Source organism: Aulonocara sp. 'chitande type north' Nkhata Bay, linkage group LG5 (genome assembly GCF_057382095.1).
Source record: "Aulonocara sp. 'chitande type north' Nkhata Bay isolate Kocher_YH1m ecotype deep benthic linkage group LG5, A_spYH_male_GT1.1, whole genome shotgun sequence".
Classification (NCBI taxonomy): Eukaryota; Metazoa; Chordata; class Actinopteri; order Cichliformes; family Cichlidae; genus Aulonocara; species Aulonocara sp. 'chitande type north' Nkhata Bay.
This window is the reverse complement of record NC_141348.1, coordinates 30,065,895-30,086,161: the sequence shown is the minus strand read 5'-3', so window position 1 is coordinate 30,086,161 and position 20,267 is coordinate 30,065,895. Positions and strand designations below refer to the sequence as shown.

General features: G+C 38.1%; 2 protein-coding genes and 1 long non-coding RNA gene across 3 annotated transcripts; 1 reads left to right on the top strand and 2 right to left on the bottom strand.

Moving 5' to 3' along the window:
* Window positions 1-1,373: 1,373 nt before the first annotated feature.
* Window positions 1,374-3,627, bottom strand: LOC147330941 (solute carrier family 2, facilitated glucose transporter member 5-like). The gene is made up of 7 exons (XM_086294077.1): window positions 3,621-3,627; window positions 2,628-2,815; window positions 2,419-2,529; window positions 2,076-2,177; window positions 1,925-2,000; window positions 1,680-1,807; window positions 1,374-1,568 (listed from the first exon to the last, which is right to left on the bottom strand). Exons 1-7 carry the CDS (start codon window positions 3,625-3,627, stop codon window positions 1,374-1,376), a joined length of 807 nt encoding a protein of 268 aa, XP_086150203.1.
* Window positions 3,628-7,251: 3,624 nt separating this feature from the next.
* On the bottom strand, window positions 7,252-19,047 carry slc2a11a (solute carrier family 2 member 11a). Its single transcript, XM_086292916.1, has 12 exons — window positions 18,989-19,047; window positions 18,604-18,702; window positions 17,927-18,087; window positions 16,734-16,858; window positions 16,461-16,590; window positions 16,196-16,344; window positions 15,868-16,055; window positions 15,234-15,344; window positions 13,620-13,721; window positions 9,861-9,936; window positions 9,386-9,513; window positions 7,252-7,965 (listed from the first exon to the last, which is right to left on the bottom strand). Exons 1-12 carry the CDS (start codon window positions 19,010-19,012, stop codon window positions 7,747-7,749), a joined length of 1,512 nt encoding a protein of 503 aa, XP_086149042.1. The 5' UTR covers window positions 19,013-19,047; the 3' UTR covers window positions 7,252-7,746.
* On the top strand, window positions 8,721-9,946 carry LOC147330940 (uncharacterized). Its single transcript, XR_015129127.1, has 3 exons — window positions 8,721-8,955; window positions 9,107-9,212; window positions 9,313-9,946. It is a non-coding gene; the product is annotated as an uncharacterized LOC147330940 (long non-coding RNA).
* Window positions 19,048-20,267: the final 1,220 nt, after the last annotated feature.

Here is a 20,267-nt window from a genome sequence, read left to right as displayed (position 1 = left end):
CACCCACATGATCACTTTAGTGCCAACAATTACCCACTTTGTCGCAGTGCCACTCTTTTTGACAAAATGAGAACCATCATAGCTTCTGTTTGATCGTGATAATAACTGTAATAATGTAGTGTCCTGTGTTTTAATCTAACAAAGTAGACAAACAACTTTAATTAAAATGGGTCTGAACTGAAAGGTAAAATTAAATGATCTATATTGTTTTCCTTAAGCTACACCTAGGTAACTTTAAATCAAATTACTGAATTTATGGAGTGTGGGTTTATGTCATGTTTTTTTTTTTTTTTTTTTTTTTTTTTAATTAAGGATGTTTGACCTCAAAGAAGAAAATGGAGTATGAATATGTTCTTCCTCTTTGTGTCATTACTCTTTTTAGATTTTAAGCGTAAGAGGGCTGAATCACGAGCACAAATTAATACACTAAAACTAAAACACAATGCAGATGCACAAATAAGCCATGCAGAATGAACAACGGTAAAACCACAAGTTTAGGGATTTAGACTATTGTAAACACTTGGTTTAAGACATTTTTTTAACTCTTTGATATGTATGTCACTGCAGCTTAAGCTGGGAGGTCCTGCCTAGTTGTTCTTTAGACCTGCTGCTGTTGAGGCAAAGTAAATTAGAAGACAGTGGGCTTGAAGCTTGTTTCAAAGTAGACTGATGAACTGCCCCTATAAATTCAATAATAATTTGGCATGACTGTCACCTTTGTTTATTTATTTATTTGTAAAGTTGATAGCTGTAGCTTAAGCGTGCCAATCTACCTGATGTGTTGACCCTTTGCTAATAAGAGAACAGCTGACATGCTAATATTAGCTTTATGTCTTTGTTATGTTGTATTCTGTTCATTTGTTGTGGGAGTTTGTCATCAAACTGCATGTGAGGATGGGAAACGCACCTATACTGCAGACAGAATCTTTCTGCAGGTACCATTAAGTAATCTGAACCTGACAAGGGGCCAGGTGATTTTCTTCATCTAATAATTCAAGAATTTTGGTAAGTTCAGTGGTTTTTCTTACCATCAAAAGAAGGATAATTTCACTTATTTACAAATTTATTAAAACACACAAAACATTGCTGTGTTACAAGTATTCAAATTGAAGGGATAAACTGAAAAAACTAACTACTAAATGAATGAAAAACTATATAAATCTTAATACTGTATATAATTTGCTGGTGTTTTATGTGAATAACTATAAAAGCAGAGACCAGGATCAAAGATGTGTTTTATTTTTAATTGTACATATTTACAAATGTAACATCAGCCCTTTGCATATGTAATCTATCAGAATTTTGCTAAAAGCAATAACTGCACTTGGTTGCATAAAGGAAACTTACAGGTGACTTACATGAGGAAAAAAAAGTTAAAATTTAGTTTCAAGAACAACATCAGTGTTTTCAATATCACCTGTCCTGTTCTTGTAATTCAGTTTGTTGAAGTCCTCCATAATCTCTACCATTGTCTTTCCTTTGGTCTCTGGGACAAAATATATAATAAATGCTCCACTACCAAGTGAGTAAGCCACAAAAAGCAGGAAGCAGAATTGTCCAAGTCCATCCTGTATGGATACACACAAAAAAGACTTTTAGATAAACAGCAGGGTGGCATAGAGTAAATACACATATAACGATGGAGATACATTATGGTATATCTACAGTGGCTATCTTACCACAATATAGCCAAACAACAACCCTATAACAAACATGCAGAGCCAGTTGATGGTCCCACAAACCACATAAGCAGAAGGACGCCAGACTTGTAGGAAGAGGTCAGCAAGGAGAACCATAGACACTCCAGCTGCAAGAAGATTCAAACATTAAAAAGCTATTTAGATATGAAGCTCAGTCAAGTATGGGCGCAGAAATCTTTTATATAGGAGTTGGGTAAAAAAAAAAAAAAAAAGGAGTAACTCACAAGGCCCAAGCTCATAAATGCAAATGACACAAAAGATCAGAGTGATGTTCACATACGGGATCCATGAATTCAGATCCTGTAAAAGTTGGATTGATGGAATGAATCCTCTAACATACAACAGAAGAAGAGGAAATGTGCTGAATGTATTTACCTTGATTGACAACATGACGGTAAGAACACACATGGTGATACCCATCAGTAGATAGCCATAGCCCATAAGTTTCTTTCTGCCAGCACGATCGATCAAGAAGGACTGATGCACAGCAAATAAGCAAAAACTGATAACAATGTTCTTCATGTTTGATTATTTTTTATGAAATCTTCGTATCGAGCATGTTCTTTCCTCTTTCCCAGTCTTTACTTCTTTATTATTTATGTAAATGATCAAATGTGCAGAATCGTGCCCAAGAAGTAAAACTAAAAGACATTTTTAGAATCACCCAATAACCAAGAGCTTTTTAGATGTAAAGTCTAATTTATGCAACTTTACTTACACACAACGTTATAGCGATGAGCTCTGTTGCTCCAATACCAATGGCCAAGTAATGCATCTTGTCCTCTGGCACTCCAGACTCACGGAAGATGTCAAAGGCGTAGAAGCACAGCTGAACAAGAGGATGACAGATGAAAGGGAACTAGAAACTGCAATTTCGAACAGATTTAAGTTGATAACTGTCATATCGGCAGAGAAACATAAGCATACAGCATTGATGCCGCAAAACTGAAGGCCAGCACAAGGGATGGCTAGAGTCAGCAGTTGCCATCGCACACAGCGAGAGGTGAGCAGATCCTTTACAGTCTTTGCCTTTTCTCCCTGAGACCTCTCCCGCTCCAACTGCATGTCGTCCAACTCCATCTTTAAGTTGTCCTCCTGCCACAGCCACTGTAAAGCTGTTGGACACAGAAATACCACAAGGATTACATCCAAAGTCTGTTCCATCAGTCTGCCAATTCAATTCAATTCAATTTTATTTATATAGCGCCAAATCACAACATAAGTCGCCTCAAGGCGACTTATGTTAGATCTTTACTGAGGTTTACTAGTGTGGTCAGTTACAACATTAAAAGTTCTGACGAATGAAAACAATTGTTTCTTTACAGTGGCAGTATCAGTTCATTTTTGCATTTTACATAATGGAGGAGAATAAAAATAGCCAAGATTCCAATGTGGTGCATTGGATGGCTTTGGAAAATGTGAAGGAGGACATAAATCTTGGACTTTTCACTGTATTTTTATAAGTTTTACAGCTTTCCCTGCTGATAAAGACATCCTCTATCACCAAATTATAGACTCCTGTAAATTTACACATGTACTTCTGACAATTTAAGCCATGCAGATAGTGTGTACTTCAATAACATGTTTCAGTTGAAATTGCTGAAACATGTTATTGAAGTACCAGTTTCACTGGTCCAACACACATAAAATCAAAGTGGGCTGTATGAGGCCCTCAGTGTTAAACGAGTTTGACATCCCTGGCCTAATATATCCTCCTGTTAATATCTGAGAGATCAGAGTGTCTGAAAGGCAGTGCCTGCTGTTAATAAACAACAAATGCTTATGCAATTACTGGCCATAGGTGACAGGAAGGCTTCCACTGTGAACAGCCCCAGCCCACCATCGCACACTTAAAACAGCCACGAAGAAGGACCAGATGAGCTGGTTGGTAGATTCGTCGATTGGAGTTTTGTACCTTACCATCCATGTGTAGTTCACAAAACTCTGAATGTGCTGCAGAAAGGTTAGCGAGGTTAAATAGACAAACTTTAGCAGCCAAGCTTGACAAAATAGGCAATTTAAAGAAAACAATTTGGACAATCTGTAATTTGGTTGTTCTTATTTTCACATTTTAATATTGACATATGTTATCAACCCATTGGGTGATATTTTTAGTCTTATATCTTTTATAATGGGGTCAGGTCAGTTGTTATTTAGAAACAAAGTCTATGCAATATCAATTATATGCACATCATCATGGGTTTAGGAAACATTTATCCCGTGTGCAATAAATTATTGGTGCGCACAAAAAAAAAAAAAGAACTAATGGAAATGTAGGTACCAGCTTTATACTTTGATTTTTTCCCCCTTTCTTTGAATATTTATGTTTACCACATTTAGGTTTTCCAATTTCCAACAGCTCCTTGCATATGCACAAACAATTAAGTGGTGAAGTAAATAGAAAAATGGGTGATGGATGGATTGTTGAATAAAAGCTTCTTTGTGTTGTTTTTCATTTTTTTAATCTCATGTTTTTCTGAAAAATTTCAGTTAAAAAATGATTTAGTATACAAATAAGATAAGTTTAAAAAAAGTCTTATGTGACATTTTCTTAACCATCAGCACTTTTTAAATGTTTCTTCTTTCTCCTTTCTGGCTTTTGTGTTTCATGAGAATCCGATGCTAAAAGCAAACTGCATGGCGAGTAAGTAATATCACTACTGTTATTGTAAATTACAGTCAACAGGGACTAGAAATCAGCAAATCACAGGCTCTTTTCTACTGAATATCACATTGGAGGCAAATAACTTTTATGTGCCATCAAATGTCGTGACAAAAAGTTTGAAGAGCTTACTGGCTGGTGAAGACTTTAATAGAGCACTACTGTGAGGACATAATCTTTAACCATAGCAAACTTCATTACAGTGAGATATACAATAATACTGAGTGTGAACATATTTTATGTGTACACTGCGTAACTAACAGGCATCTTACCACTTACCAATGCTTTAAGCTTTGCAGTGATTAATAAAAACACGTACATGTTGCCAAACAGTCACTCCCTGCTGCTGTTACAGCTGTGCCTTATTTAGTAGATACAGACATGAAACTAAAATGTCATAATATTTTTTGAAGTTCAACATAAAACTAGCCAAAGGCGTTCTGCAGCATGTTTTTACAAATGTTGTACTTTTACTCAAACACTGTATTTAAGAATAGCTTTCAAAAACAATTTGTACTGTGTGTACGTTTTTGCAATTACAATTACAGATGCTTTGATTTTGCAGCATGTTCTGCTATTTTCTGTTTTTTTAATCAATTTGCAAAATGTAATGTATTTTTTTTTTGTGAATTTTGAATAGATGCAGCCTGTAATGCAGTCTTTATTGACCTAATTTTTAATCTTTATTGTGCTCAAATTATTAAAATCAAAGTAAAATCCAATAATATGTGACAATGCTGTTTTGCTGATTTCTTTATACAAAGCTCTTTCACAGAAATTAACGCTTCTGATCTGTTGGCAGGATACTGCAGGTCTGCAGTGGATGTTTCATATAGTTTTTTACTTTAATAGTAAAATCTTGTCCTTAAATGCATTTGTATAGGTTTACAGTGAGCTAGAATAGATAGATAAAGCAACAAAGACCAGTTTACTCACATTTATACACTCTGTGACCTTGAGATTGTATCAATCATGTTTCATAAAACACGTTAATTTCATAGCACATGACATTCCCATAGTTGCTATCACTGCAGCTGTGCCAGTATAGTCTGTTTTCTGGTTAGAAATTAGTTTTTAATCTGTGACGCACACAGAAAAACATGAGAAAGTACAATGAGCTAAGGTCATGCGGCTCTGATACACAGATAAAAAGAACACCATTATTGACTGTGTGTGCAGCATGGGCGTGTTATGTTACTGCAAACGGAGTCCCTCGTTACACGTTTAAAAGATTTAACTGATGTGTTTTTGTTATTCTTGTAACTTTTTCTTGTTTTTTTGTGTTGATGTTTCTGTCTCCAAAATGTTGTTTTCATTGACAGCCCGATGAAGATAAAATTTACTGATACACCAATGAAACGGAAGCAAACCTGAAAGGTTTGAAAGATGTCAGTGTTTAGCTGAGTGGCCTTATGGGCATGCATGATCTTGAGAGCTTGAACAGCTTGAGCATCAGTATATTCAACCCTTTCACACATAATGGTCACTACACTGGACAGCTCTTCAATGGCTGTTTTCTTGCAAAATCTTATTTTTGTGTCAGTGCTGATGGTGTACTTGCACATAAACCACTACATTGGACACTGATGTGTCACTCCATACCCTGCCACCCAGTCAAAAGGTATGTTGTCCACCTAAGTGGACATGTAAAAAACTAAAAGTACATGTTTCAAAAAATGAAGTTCAAAAATCTTTTTTTAATGCCTAAAGATGAATAAAAATACTTAAGAAAAATCCTGATCAAGGTTGTCATAATTCATGCATGAAAGTGTTAAGTCACTGCTGAACTGAACTTTAAAATATTTTGCTCATTTTTAAAATATGTGCTTCACAGTTCTCTGAACGTCATGAAATCTCAGCAATAAATTAGTAGATCTTTAAACTGTGCTTCAATTAACAGTCACCACATATCTTGTTAAATAAATCATCGCATACAAATCAAAAAATAAATAAAAGTATATTTGCTGCTCATGTCTTCTGTGCGCGATAACCAGCTGCTGTAATAAATGTATTATGATGATGATGATGATGATGGTGGTGATGATGATGATTATTGTTGTTGTTGTTATTCAAATTATTTGTTTCTTTATTGAGTATAATAACACTGGACTGTGTACAGTAGAACAAAACATTGTCTATCCCGAACACAAACTTTAGTCCACTTCAGTCTGAGCTCGGAGCTGTAAATGTGTTGTGATCAGTGGTTTCATATGTGTTTACTTTAATATTTATTTTTCCCCAGTGTTAAGTTTACAGTAGCTAATTAAGACAATCCAGCCTACAAATGCAATAGAGTATATGCAGAAAACAGTGTTGGAAAATAAAAACATTAGACTAAGGATAAAATATGTAGTGAAACTACAGGGTCAACGTGATCTATGAGAGTTTGTTTGTGCTAATGCTGATCCTTATTTCAGCAAGGTTTGTCTTGGGTCCTTTTTTAAATGATAGTGATGATTGTTAAACATTGTCATGCTGGACTGGCATCAGTTTATTGTGGATGAAAGAATGGGTTTGGCAAAGGTTTGGCAACCACGGCTGTAAACAAGCTGCCATCATTCTGTAGTAATGATTTCAGAACCAAGATCTTGGGAAGTGTGTAGAGAAAGAGCAGACTGATAGGAGAGCATAGAGGGACCATGTTAGGCTCTAAACTACTGTGTTGTTGAAAAGCATTAGACGGGTAAACTTTGCTGTCCTTGCCTTGCTCATGTCTCTGTCTTTCAATATGGTTATAGATCACAATGTTGACCAGCATGGCAAAGATCCCATCTAAGAGCTATTTCTGGCAACATTTTGGTGAAAATGTGTGTAAGATTACACTCAAATCAGCAGGAAGTCAGTTGGAATAGCCTTTATTTCTTCTGTTTTTTTGCTTTTGTGCTCTGATTTAAGACTGGACATTAATCTTCAGCCTCACGTTTTAGTCTCTGAAGAGAGCCACTTTAATATAAAGTGTTGTGCAGTCTTTAACAAAGACGTATAGACAGTTGTTATTTATTAATAATAATAAAAGAACAAAACATCATAAAAATGCATTTTTTTAATTTGCTGAATCAGGTCAGGTATCCAGCTCTGTCTAATAACAAAAATATGACTTTCTGTGGAAAAGATGATTTATACCTTATTACAGTACACTTAATATAAAGTAGTTTCAATGACTTGTTGTCTCACATCAATCAGTGACATAAAGCATAATGTGAAAAAGTCAAAGATAAATTCTTTTAATTGCCATTTTCCTCACAGGAAAAACATTTCAGATAATGTTTTTCAAAGATATGAAAAGCGGCTCCCAAACCACAAAACTTCTTCCCGCTGATGCAGATCAGGTCAAAGTAAGGCATGCGCTGGGTGTGACTGCATGTTTCTGGAGAAAAAGTCTGTCTACAAGGCTGTGGAAAGACACACTTCGCCCAGCTGATACTGAGGTTTGGTTTGAGCTTCAAAATGGTTTTCCTGGCCTTTGAAATTGAGCCTGTGAAATTCACGCATGATGACTGACAGAGACTTCCCCTTGGTCTCAGGCAGGAAAAGGCCAACATACAGTGCAGACAACAGGCAGATCGCTGCAAAAGGCACAAAGCAGTACTCACGCAGCCCGCTCTGTGAAGGGAAAACAAAATGTTATCAGTCATACGTTTATCAAACACTACATTAAAAATTCTGTGTATTCAAGTTATCATTGGGAGAAACAAGCTGTATTTAGCTAAGTACATTCACTATTTAAAAAAAATAGAGGGGGCAACATCAGGAAGGGCATCAAATCACTTATGTCAGGAGTGTTTAACTCCAGGCCTCAAGGGCCGGAGTCCTGCAGGTTTTAAATGGTAAAATGGTAAATGGCCTGCATTTGTATAGCGCTTTACTCAGTCCTTAAGGACCCCAAAGCGCTTTACACTACATTCAGTCCTTCACAAACTGGTGACGGAAAGCTACATTGTAGCCACAGCTGCCCTGGGGTGCACTGACAGAGGCGAGGCTGCCGGACACTGGTGCCACCAGGCCCTCTGACCACGACCAGTAGGCAAACACGGGGTTAGTATCTTGCCCAAGGATATTTGTCATGCAGCCAGGAGGCAGCCAGGAGGCAGCCTGGGATCGAACCACCGACCTTCTGGCTGACCTGCTCTGCCACCTGAGCTACAGCCACCCCAGGTTTTAGATGTGTCCTTGATCCAACACAGCTGATGTAAATGAATAAATTACCTCCTCAACATGTCTTGAAGTTCTCCAGAGCCCTGGTAATGAACTAATCACTTGATTCAGGTGTGTTGACCCAGGGTGAGATCTACAAACTGCAGGACACCGGCCCTCGAGGCCTGGACTTTGAGACCCCTGGAGTAGTGAGTAGTGAGTAGTGGGAGTAGGATTCACACCCATCCACTTAGAAAGCTGTATTTTGATATTTTGCAGTTATACATTTTTTTAAGCCATATACTAAAAGAAATATTAAAAGAGGATTCTTTTGTACATCACTTATAGGGCCTGTATATTGATATACTGATGCATCATGACTGTTAGTCCCTATTGTGGGTTGAACTCCAAAAATGCTGCTCCTAAATTTGTGTTCTTACCAGCTCCAATATTAAGATGGTAAGCTATCTAATAGTCAGCATTTTAACACAAATGGTATATAATTGTAATGTTGGAGGAGTGCTACTGTCTCATTTGGCATCTTGGTTTTCCGACATGGACTAAACCCATGTGACCCACTGGCTTTTCTTTTCTTTTCTGTTTTCTGTAGTGGTAGAGCTGGGACCCTATTCAGAGAGACAAGTAAATGTCAAACACCACACTGAAAACTAACCTATCTTTGTACCATCTAGCCATCTCCACTAATAAATAACATGGTAACATGAAAAGCGCTTTATACAGTGCCCCAGTCTTGTCTTAGTAATAATATTATTGGCATATGAACACCATTCTTGTGCTTATTTCTCCTCGCTGCAGGTTTGCTAATTGGATGGATGCATGGACAGATGGACAGACGCTGACTAAAGTGTGGATGTAGCAACAGACTGACTACTAAAAATGGGAAGATCATTCCAACGACGAACAGGTTGAGCCACATCATGGAGCCAGCAATCATGTAGGCTGCCGGCCGAGCCGCCTGATTGAAGATCTCTGTGGGAAGAATGCCAGTCACTCCAGCTGAGAAAAAACAAAAAAAACCAAACAAAACTGTACTGGTTAGATATATCAATATAACATATCAATATAACCACTGTATCACACTTTTACACACTCCTGCAGTACTCTGTAGTGTATCAGAGTTTAAAGTGATACAGTGTGTAGTCATTTTACTTTAGTTGTGGAGATGAACAAAGGAGTAGCCAACCAAGTAAGATGCTGAAAACTGATAAAATGTAGTAAATATGTTGATCTAAATAAGTAAAATGTGTAGATAGTAAAACACGATGACATTTTGTTTCAAATGTATGTTTGAGTACTGAAACATTTTGAACCTGTCGCATGTAAAATCCCGGTAAAAGACTTACCTGGTCCCATGCCAAAGCTGAGAATATAGGTGTAGACACAGGTCATGGTCAGGTACGACATCCAGGTTGTATGGTGCTGTGTGCATGTGGGGAGGAAAGCAGTGAGCAACTCCTAGTCAAGAACATTATTATATCTGACAGAGACCATAGAGTTGTGACAAGAGAAGTCTGTAAAAATCCCAAATATGTCACATCACTTCCTACTTTACCCAATGTATATACTATACTCTATATATATATATATATATATATATATATATATATATATATATATATATATTTTTTTTTTTTTTAGGGGTGCAACGATACTCGTATCGATATTGAACCGTTCGATACAGTGCTTTCGGTTCGGTACGCATATGTATGAACAATACAAAATTTGTAATTTATTTTTATCAACTTTCCTTCTGACGATGCTGTCTGTGTTGAGCACTCAGTGAATCTGCGTTCGACTACTCCGCCTAGGCTGCACTGTCGAGCGCAGATCCACTGAGCCTTCAACACAGACAGCATCATCAGAAGGAAGAGCGCAGGGCAAGCTAGCAAGACAGAAGTTAAGGTCTCCTTGCAACATGGCAAATTGAACCTCCCCCACCCTCATTCAGATCTGGCGTTTGGAATTATTTTGGTTTTCATGTGACATATGACCCTGAAGGTAAGCGCGTCATGGACTAAAGTAAAACAGTATGTTGGATGTGCCACGCAATGCTCAATTACATGGGTGGGAACTAGTGTGTTAGCGCGGTTAGCTCGTTAACGTGTTGGCCGTCTAGCCCCATGCAGGGGTAGCTCGTTGACGGAGATTTGCCGTGTTGTGGCGTTGACGTCATTTCAACGAGATTAACCTGAAAGCACTAGTGGGAACACAACGAATATGACTGCACATTTACACCGACATCATCCTAGTGCAAAGACAAGTGGAAGCAGACAAAAACAACAAGCATGCATGCTACAAACTTTACCCGAGTCATTTAGACAGCCGTTAGCACATGATTCTCCTTATGGGGACCTGATATGTTTAATATTGTGGCGAGCTCAGACAAGGAGGAGACGGAGGTGTCGTTTGGTCTTGCTTCCCGTGAGCTAGCCAGGGAGCACAGCCGTTTATTGACATCTGCAGAAGAACACTGCCGCTAGCTAACTGCTCAGCGCGGCAACCTCACAGCAGCAACAACAACACACAGAGCGCCCTCTGACCCCGGAAGGACACACCGTCGCAGCGAGAAGGCGTCACCCGTCACTATGGCAACATAAACAAAACATAACTGTACAAACAGAACCCCGAACAGCCCTGACCCGCTACATAGCCCCCACCTAAGGGGTCAGTCGTCCCCGACGACCCCATTTCCCCACACAAAGTCCTGCAAATGTCCAGGTGCCTTCTTTTGTCACTCGGGTCAGAACATGGGGTGCCACCATCATCCCACTTCTGACACCAATGTGGCGAGCTCAGACAAGGAGGAGACGGAGGTGTCGTTTGGTCTTGCTTCCTGTAAGCTAGCCAGGGAGCACAGCCGTTTATTGACATCTGCAGAAGAACACTGCCGCTAGCTAACTGCTCAGCGCGGCAACACCACAGCAACAACAACAACAACAACACACAGGGCGCCCTCTGACCCCGGAAGGACACACCGTCGCAGCGAGAGGGCGTCACCCGTCACTATGGCAACATAAACAAAACATAACTGTACAAACAGAACCCCGAACAGCCCTGACCCGCTACAATATGCTGCTGAGAATATAGCCCAGAAGAAGCGTATAGTATAGCTTTTATTTTGGAAAGAGCCATTTCTCTGTAATAAACTCTCTTTTCCAAAGATGAGTGATTCCTCAATCAGATACAGGGCTTGCACAATCGCTAGCCCGTTACGTCGGGCTAGCGATTTTGCAACCCCAGTCGGGCTACCAAACTCTCTCTGCCCTGCCCGTCGGGCTATTGTAGGAAAGAAGGTGCGCATTCGCTGTCAAAAAAAAAAAAAAAACGCGCACAAGATATGAAGTTGCAACGCGTGTTTGCAAACATAAGATTTTCTGGAGGAGGACAGACATTTGTTTAAAACTCTTAAAGATGTCGAAGAAGCTCCTTTAAGCAATTACTTTGGTGTTCCTCTACCTCCAAAGAAATGTCAGAAGGAGTCCGAACCACAAAAGAAGCGCGTATTCTCGGAAAAGTGGTTGCAGGAGGTGAGCTGGCTTCAAACAAATGATGAACGCACAGAGATGTGGTGAGGAATGTGCCGTGAAAATCCCACTTTAGCGGACAAAAACAGTGCTTTTTATATGGACGCAAACGCGCCTTGCAACTTCTTATCTGGTGCGCGTCTTTTATTTTGACAGCGAATGCGCACGTGCGGACCACTTATGTGCATCCGTGTAAATAACATAATGTTCTGCCGGGTGTGTTGTTGGTTTTCTCTCGATTTCTGAGTCGACAAGCGCCTTTGTTACTGGGACCAGTCATTTTAAGAAAGGCCCCCATTAGAATCCATGAGAAATGCAAGAAATGCATTATTGCTCAGTCTGCAATATCTTTCCCAGAACAAACACCAATTGCAAATAACATACGAAAAATAAACCTGAAAAATCTGTTTAGAACAGCGTATTATGTTGCAAAGAGTGAACTACCACTGGCAAAATTTAGCAGTCTTTGCAAACTTCAAAAAGCAAATGGCCTAGATCTTGGTTCCACTTGCCTCTTACCTGTGACTTCAGCGGAAATTTCAAATTCAGGATCTGACACAGACTGATTCATGTCATACACAGTTCTTACAAGTTCATAGAAATTTCTGTTCAATTAGAACCAAGTATTTGAGTTGATGATTGTAATTTTTATACAATGTTGTAATTTGTTTTTCAACAATTTTTTGATTAATGTTTTGTTTCCTTTACAATATTATACTTTAATGTATAATATTGTAAAGGAAACAAAACATTAATCAAAAAATTGCTCCCTTTTTTATTCGGGCTACTTACATTTATTTTGGGCTACCAAAAACTGAAGAGTCCCTGCCCGAAGGGCTACCAGGGATTTTGAAATTTTGAGAGCCCTGAGATATATTTATTTTTTTTAATTACTTTTGTTTCAGCAACATTAAATTTAAAAACTGTACTTTTGAGTTAAAATATATATTTATAATTTTAATAAATGACAAATTAAAAAAGGCATGAACAATTCTTTTGTATCGAAAAAATATGGAACCGTGACACCAAAGTATCGTATCAAACCGAACCGTGAATTTTGTGTATCGTTGCACCCCTAATATATATATATATAATGTTCTTCCTCTACCCCCCCCCCCCCCCCCCCCCCCCCACACACACACACAATTTTTGCACATGTCGAGGAGCGTGTCAGGCTACATTTCACTGTGTGTTATACTTGTATAACCATGCATGTGACAAATAAAGAACCTTGAACCTTGAACCTCTATTGTTTGTCCATTATGCATTTCTCTTCTCTCTAGATAAATATCAACATGTGCCTGAATGCTAGCTCACAATGCCTCCCAGTGGTTCGATTTTGACACTGATGTGTCTTAGTTCCTTACCACTGGTTAAAGCTCATACAAAATAATCATAATCCTTAATAAAGTACAGTAACTATCAAGAACTAGATGGCTTTAGTCACTTTAGTCAATCTGGGGAAACCTGGTTTAATGACAGTACAGATGACTACGATAACACCTAAATTCAATATTGTGTGTGCATATATATATCACATAAATGAGCTGATGTTCACATTTAAAGTAAGCTGATTACCTCAAATGACAGAGCGATCGTGAAGACGACAGCCCAGAAGGTCATGAGGGTGAAGCCTCCTGCCAGCATGAACCTCCGACCTTTGTGCTCTACCAGCAGGTTCTAAGAGAATCGTAATGTGCATCAGACTCTGTTCTTATTGTGTCAAATGAGAACACGAGAGTTAGGTAACCAACATATAGCAGAAAGAATGACTGAGCGAAAGCAAAGTATTTTTATTTTATTAGTATTAGTTTTTGAAGAAAGCAAAGTGGAGTAAACATACTCAGAATATGGCTGTTAAATACTTTGTTTAGAGGTAAGCCCATCTCTCTCTTGTGTCATTTATAAACAGTTAATGTATTTGTAGTCAAAATGGGCAGCCTCTTTTTAAGTTGGGAAGGCTAATGCTGCAAGTAAATAACTTTATCTGCGTCTTTGCAATGAATTAGATAAATAGTTTAATAGAAGTCAGTCAGTTAACGTTAGATACAAACAACTATCCAGATTTTTCTAAAGGAATCAGAATCTGTCTACTCTGACCCCTGAAGTTCATTACACAAACTACAATAATGGTGTCACAATAACACTACATGAAAACACAAGTTTGAAGGTTTACAGACCTTCAAACTTGTGTTTGCTTCTTTGCTCTTTTCATTAACCTATTAAAATCTCGTTACTGCTGTGAAGGTCAATAAACTTGTATGAAAAACTTTTTACATTTAAACAGACAAACAAACAAGATAAACCCCATAATTCTGTAGCTCGTAGGACCACTTTAGCAGAAATCACTCAAAATATTCCTTTTCTGTATATCAGTCTTTCACATTGTTGTGCAGGAATTTTAGCCTACAGTTCTTTACAGTGTTGCTTCAGTTCATTGAAATGTGCAGGCATTTGTTTGTGCACACCTTTCTTAAGGTACTGCCACACTTTTTCAGTCAGGTTGATGTATGAACAACACCTTGTTTATTCTCTTTTCAAGTCATTCTGTTGTAGATGTTCCCCTGTACGGGGTATGTATGGGCCAAACCAGAAAACTTCCCAAACTTCTGCTTTTATAGGACACAACACATGCTGATGATCCATTAATCAAGTGTATTTAAATAGCAGTGCCTGACTGCTACCTACTCTCTTAATTCCTAGGGAAGCAGGAAACATATCATTAAGTTTATTTTGTTTTTATTTTTTGTCAATTATTAAGGATTAAAGTAAAGGGAGCATCAGCTACTGCTTGTGTCTTTATTTTCCCTGCATGCAATGGCTCTGTCCCCCACCGGAGAGGCACTCCCCATTGTTACAGAACTGTTAGTTTAACTTGGTGTCTTTGTATCCACAGAAAGATTCAGAAATACCCAGAAAAACAAAAGGGTTATAATGACTCTTTAGCAATTCAATCAATTTTTTACAGACTTCGTAGCTATGCGTAACGTTGTGCAACCTGCTAAAATGATTGCTGTATCACATTTACGCAAGGTCATGTAGGTGTTCCCACTTACTGGCTGCATATACACTAGTAGGGGTTATTTTCAGTCCTTATTCTGCAGCCTTCAATACAGCTTTAAAAACAATGCAAACAGTCTCTCTTTGGATGTAGCTGGTTACATAATGTGAGCTTTAATTATGGGTACTTACACACATTATACAGGCTGTGAATTCACATGTCCCGGTGCCGATTGTAGCATACTGGATTTTGTCATCTGATATTCCAGCCTCTTTAAACACATATGATGCATAAAAGTAAATCTGCAAGAAAAACAGAAGATGTGAGGTCACTTAAAACCATCATTCGATTTTCACAAGATTTTAATAAGCTGATTACGGTAGTATTTGTACAAAGGTAATAGTGTTAATACCCACTGCCCTCTCTAAAACCTCAAGCATGTGGTTAAAAGCCTTGAAACACATGATCATGTAGTCAGCGCTTTTCCTCATGACAAACTTGTAGCTCTCAAATTTAGTCTGTATGTGTGGCATGAAGGTTCCTATCAGGCTCTTCAAGCAAAACAACAGGCATCACATATTATTCATTCAGCAGTACAGTGAGGCCTGATACTTAATCACCAGCATACATAATTAATGTGACATGCAGAAACACTAAGAAACCCATCCATCATCTAAAATTTCTGATCAACTTTCAAATTAACCTGTGGCCAAACAAACATCTGATGCATTTCAGGATAAGTTACAGCGATCCTGACACACCCTCACAGCCAGAACACACACAAAACATCTCTCAGATCACAGCACGGATGAAATTTCTTCTTACCGAGTCATTGCCACAGAGCTGCATGGCACTGCTAATGATCATGACAGAGATGAGCTGCCAGCGTACAGAGCGATCTGTAAAAAGCTCCCAGGGGTGGCTCGCCCTCATTCCTTTGGTTTCGGCCTGTTCTTGCAGGATCTCATCCAGCTCGCTACTCTGGACCTCACAGCCTCGCAGGCGTCTCAGAGCTGAACATAAAAATCAAAAAATAAAATTAACACCTGATAATGATTTCTGTCTAAAATATGTTTTTATATGAAAAATATCCTGAGCTGAGAGTAGGGGGTGATGTACTGTTCGCTGCTGGTTGACATAATACAGTACGCACCATTAATACAAGCCTCCTTGTCTCCTCTATCAATGAGCAGATATCTGGGACTCTCTGGGAACCATGGCAGGGTCAGGAGCTGAATGAGTCCAGGAATGGCATTACTGGCAAGAAGGTACTGCCAACACGGCTCACTGCCCAAAATCTCTCTTTAAAGAAATAATCCAGAGTGTTACTGTGGATATTTGTGAAATCTACTTAACACATTTCTTTGTCAACAGATTATAGAGTATATGGACAATTATAAGCTGCACGATGAACAAACCTGAGTCCGACCACCTGTCCTAACACGACACCGAATGCTGTAAACACAGCTGATGACAAAGAGATAGCTCCTCTTAAGTGCTTTGGTGCACTTTCTCCAAAATACATGGGCTGCACATTCATGCTGATACCTGTAGAATGATCATGTCCTTTTAGGAGTGTTTGTTGAATAGTTATTTTTATTATATTATAAAATATATTTTGCTTGCATTGCTCTGTTATACCTGAGTTTACCGGTTTGCATGCATATTACTTATATGTTGTACTAACATACCGGCATTTATTCCAACCAGGACACGTGAGATCATGATCATCTCAAAAGATCTGGCGGTTCTACTCGTCAGTGCTAAAAGTGCAGCAGTCATGAGAAAAATGTTGTTCAGCAGCAGGCACTTCTTCCTTCAGGAGAAAAAAGAGGACAGTTATTTTTAATTATTATTATTTTTTTAATACAGACTGATGGATGAGATGTTACGTCATATTACAAGACCACTACGCAGAAAAATTTATTCTAGAGCTTTGGTTGAGTGTCACAGGAAGACTTGAACATTGTTAGACTTTTAGTTTTGTGGACACAAGAAAAAAAACCCAAAGCTTCATCATTTAAAAGCACTACAGTAAAAGTGCAGGAATCAATCATAATCAACATGAGTATAAAAGAAAAAACTCAAGTCATTATATAAATATGTAGTGTTGTGCAAAAGTCTTGGGACAAGTCTCCTTTCTTTATATTTAGTTTCCAAGGATCTAGACTTCTTGTAACTTTTTGAAACAAATGAACCAGTTTTAGTATCTTTCAGCTTTTTGTTATAAGCAACCTGTTGTAAAGCACATAATTTGTCTACATTTCTTTCACTGAATTTATGAAAATGTAAAAGATAGCACAGTTTGAAAGCATAAAATAGTATTTTTGCACCACCAAGGTGCTAATAGCTGAAAAGTGTGCTATTTTTGGCATGGTGTGCAGTGTGTCCTTAAAAATTTGAGGAAACTGAAGACAAGAGAAAAACAGAAAGTCTCTTCATCTTGACAGAGAAAAGAACAAAAGGAAGCTAACATCCAACAAGAGTTCTGAATACCTTAAAGCAGCCTGGAGAACGATTCCTGAAGACTACTTAAAGAAATTACAAGAAAAAAAAAGCTGCTTAACACAGTTCAGAGTGTGTTCAAGAGTAAAGGGGGTCATACCAAATACTGACTTGCAAACTCGTTGGAATTGTTCAATTTTGTATATGCTGTATTTTCACATATGTTTGCACACTGCTCCTACTTTCTATTTTCCTAGCACAGTATAAAGAAATGAGTAGTGGTGCAAGACTTCTGCAGAGCAGTATTTACACGTGATGGAGGAAAGTAAATGAACGATCTATCATTCGGACAGCAGGTTGATCATTTGTTCTTTGCATGTTGAAGTCTCAATTTGTAACCTAGTGCACATGTGCTTTTACACCTTTACACGTGCATTACCTCCCAAAGCGTATGGTCATAGGTCCTGCAATAAGAGCTCCAGCAAACCCCCCCAACGAGAAGATGGAGACAATGATTGTCCAGACTAACGTCACCTGGTATTCCTCCAGCTGGACGTCCCATCGCTCCAAGAATGTTTCGTTGATAAAACTTTGGATAAACTGTGAGAGAAGAAGAGTCAGGCCAGCACTTATTACCACTTTCATTACATCTGAGCCACACTGTAGCTCCTTTAGCCAGTTTTTATTATTGATCTTCTCAGCAAAGAAACCTTAAATATTATATTTTATGAATCCACATCAGGAAGCAGGTGTCAGTGTTATTGTGAATTATCAAAAGGTTACAGAATTGTTTGCTTCTGGGTAAAGTTTGTGCTCTTTAATCAGTGCAGCTGCTGGGCAAAACATAACACTGCATCCAGAATCAGTTCCCAAAAAACCCTGAAACCAATACAATAAGAATGACTAATCACAGGCACAAGTAAACCAATTCTTGTTTTTGCCAAATTACACCGTGACCCAAATGTGAAATAACAGGCAAGAGTTTTCATAAGTAGCTAAGTACATGTACTATCAGTGCATGACTCTTGTCAACTCTTTTAGAAACCATATGTACTCACACGTATGTGTATAGCTATAAAGTAATGGCAGGAAATCATTTAAAATACAAAAACTTACAGTTGTGGGAGCATTCATTATTGCCAGGTTATATCCATACTGAAGAGTCCCTCCAATGGATGCAGAAGCAATCATCAGCACCAGTGTCAGAGGACTGCCCTGTTAAAATAAACAGACAGACATACAGACAGACAGATAGCTAGATCACAGTTGTTTTGTTTTGTTGTTACATTGTCTTAGAAAAAAATTATGTGTGTTAGAAATGTAGTAAAATCACATTTAAAAACTAAAGCCTGTCACATTACCCTGCAAGGTGTATCACCTAAACAGCTACCAAGTAATATAGCCATGCTGCACATCTGCATAAAGCTTCTACAAACACAGTAAAGGTATTTTAAACTCCAAAACAGACGATTTACTAAAAAAGACAAATTTGCTCAATTACCTTTTGTGCACCAGCATGCGACATTGTTGGTCAAAGGAGGTGGTAAAATGCTAAAAAGAGGTGGCACGATCAAGTCTGAAAACAAACCAGGCGTCAGTCCCCCATCAAATAATCCTCTACGCACAAGGTCAAGCCTGATTGGCTGCAGTTTTGCAATCAGCAGGTTGACGCACACACACGACCAAATAGATCACTGAGCTGATGTATTACCAGATCTTTTCAAATGCCACTGTAATGATTTACCATCTTGCCAGTGTGCAAGTGTGATAACAATTAATGTCACTTGGTGCTGTCAGTCAGTAATTAAGAACAGCAAAAATGAAATCAGTGAAGCTGCCCAACCATAGAGGAGTACAAGGAGGTACTCCTGATAAATTCCAGTATATAAAAAGTACCTATTTGCACGAAAGGATACACATCAATATCTCAAATTTGAATAAAACATCTACAAACAGAACGTGCGATCTAGAACTGATCTCAGTACACTCAAAAAAATATGTTTGTTACGTAAATACAATGCAAAACTTTTAATGGAATCTGGCGATTTAGATAAGCAAATAACCATTATCAATTATTATTATCAATTAATTAGATAACATTTCATAGCTTCCTGCAGGCGCTCGCATTACTTACATGAATCTTAAGATGTTGCTTTTCCTGGTTAAGTCGATATTTTGTCTCTACACGCTGAATTGTTGATATCGTTTATATATTATATGTTATATTATATATTTTAAAAATATTTTTAATAAAAGTATTATTATTGTGTCCTTCTCCATAAACTTGCTGTTTATGTCCAGCAGATGGAGCTGGTTTGATATGCTGCTGCTGTTCTTTTATGGCATTGCAAAGGAAACCGCAGCGGATGCAGGGGAGTAGTTTAGCAGTTTTATAGCTGTCTATATATATATCTAGTCTCTAATGTGTATATTTACATTTCAAGGAAAATACATCATGATTACAGTCATACTGATATTGGTGTGACGCTACCAAACTGTGCTGGAGCAAGGTGATGCTTTTTTTTTTTCAAGTGAGGAAATATATTCACGTTTAGCAAGTGTGGTTAAATATTCAAGGCATTAAAGATAAAGTGAGTGGTCAAAGCTGTCAGAGCTAAATTCAGCCAGCAAAAAAGCGTCCTTTGGCGCTGAAAATCATTTAATATATAAAACAAGTTTTATTTGCGCCTGTTTTTTTTTTTTTTTTTTTTAGCTCTGATAGGAGCGTTAATTTCGGGTGGGTTGCTCTCCCAGTTGTTTTGGTTGTGTCCTGTAGAGCT

What these genes read in the sequence shown, in the direction of transcription:
- slc2a11a (XM_086292916.1), bottom strand. Translation starts at nt 19,012, where the DNA reads ATGTCGCATGCTGGTGCACAAAAG. An exon ending in CGCATGCTGGTGCACAAAAG is followed by an intron (nt 18,703 to 18,988) that starts GTAATTGAGCAA and finishes TTATTTTAACAG; the next exon opens with GGCAGTCCTCTGACACTGGT. An exon ending in ATGACCATACGCTTTGGGAG is followed by an intron (nt 16,859 to 17,926) that starts GTAATGCACGTG and finishes TTTCTCCTGAAG; the next exon opens with GAAGAAGTGCCTGCTGCTGA.
- LOC147330941 (XM_086294077.1), bottom strand. An exon ending in AGTTTTGCGGCATCAATGCT is followed by an intron (nt 2,530 to 2,627) that starts GTATGCTTATGT and finishes CCTCTTGTTCAG; the next exon opens with CTGTGCTTCTACGCCTTTGA. An exon ending in TCATCGCTATAACGTTGTGT is followed by an intron (nt 2,178 to 2,418) that starts GTAAGTAAAGTT and finishes GCTGTGCATCAG; the next exon opens with TCCTTCTTGATCGATCGTGC.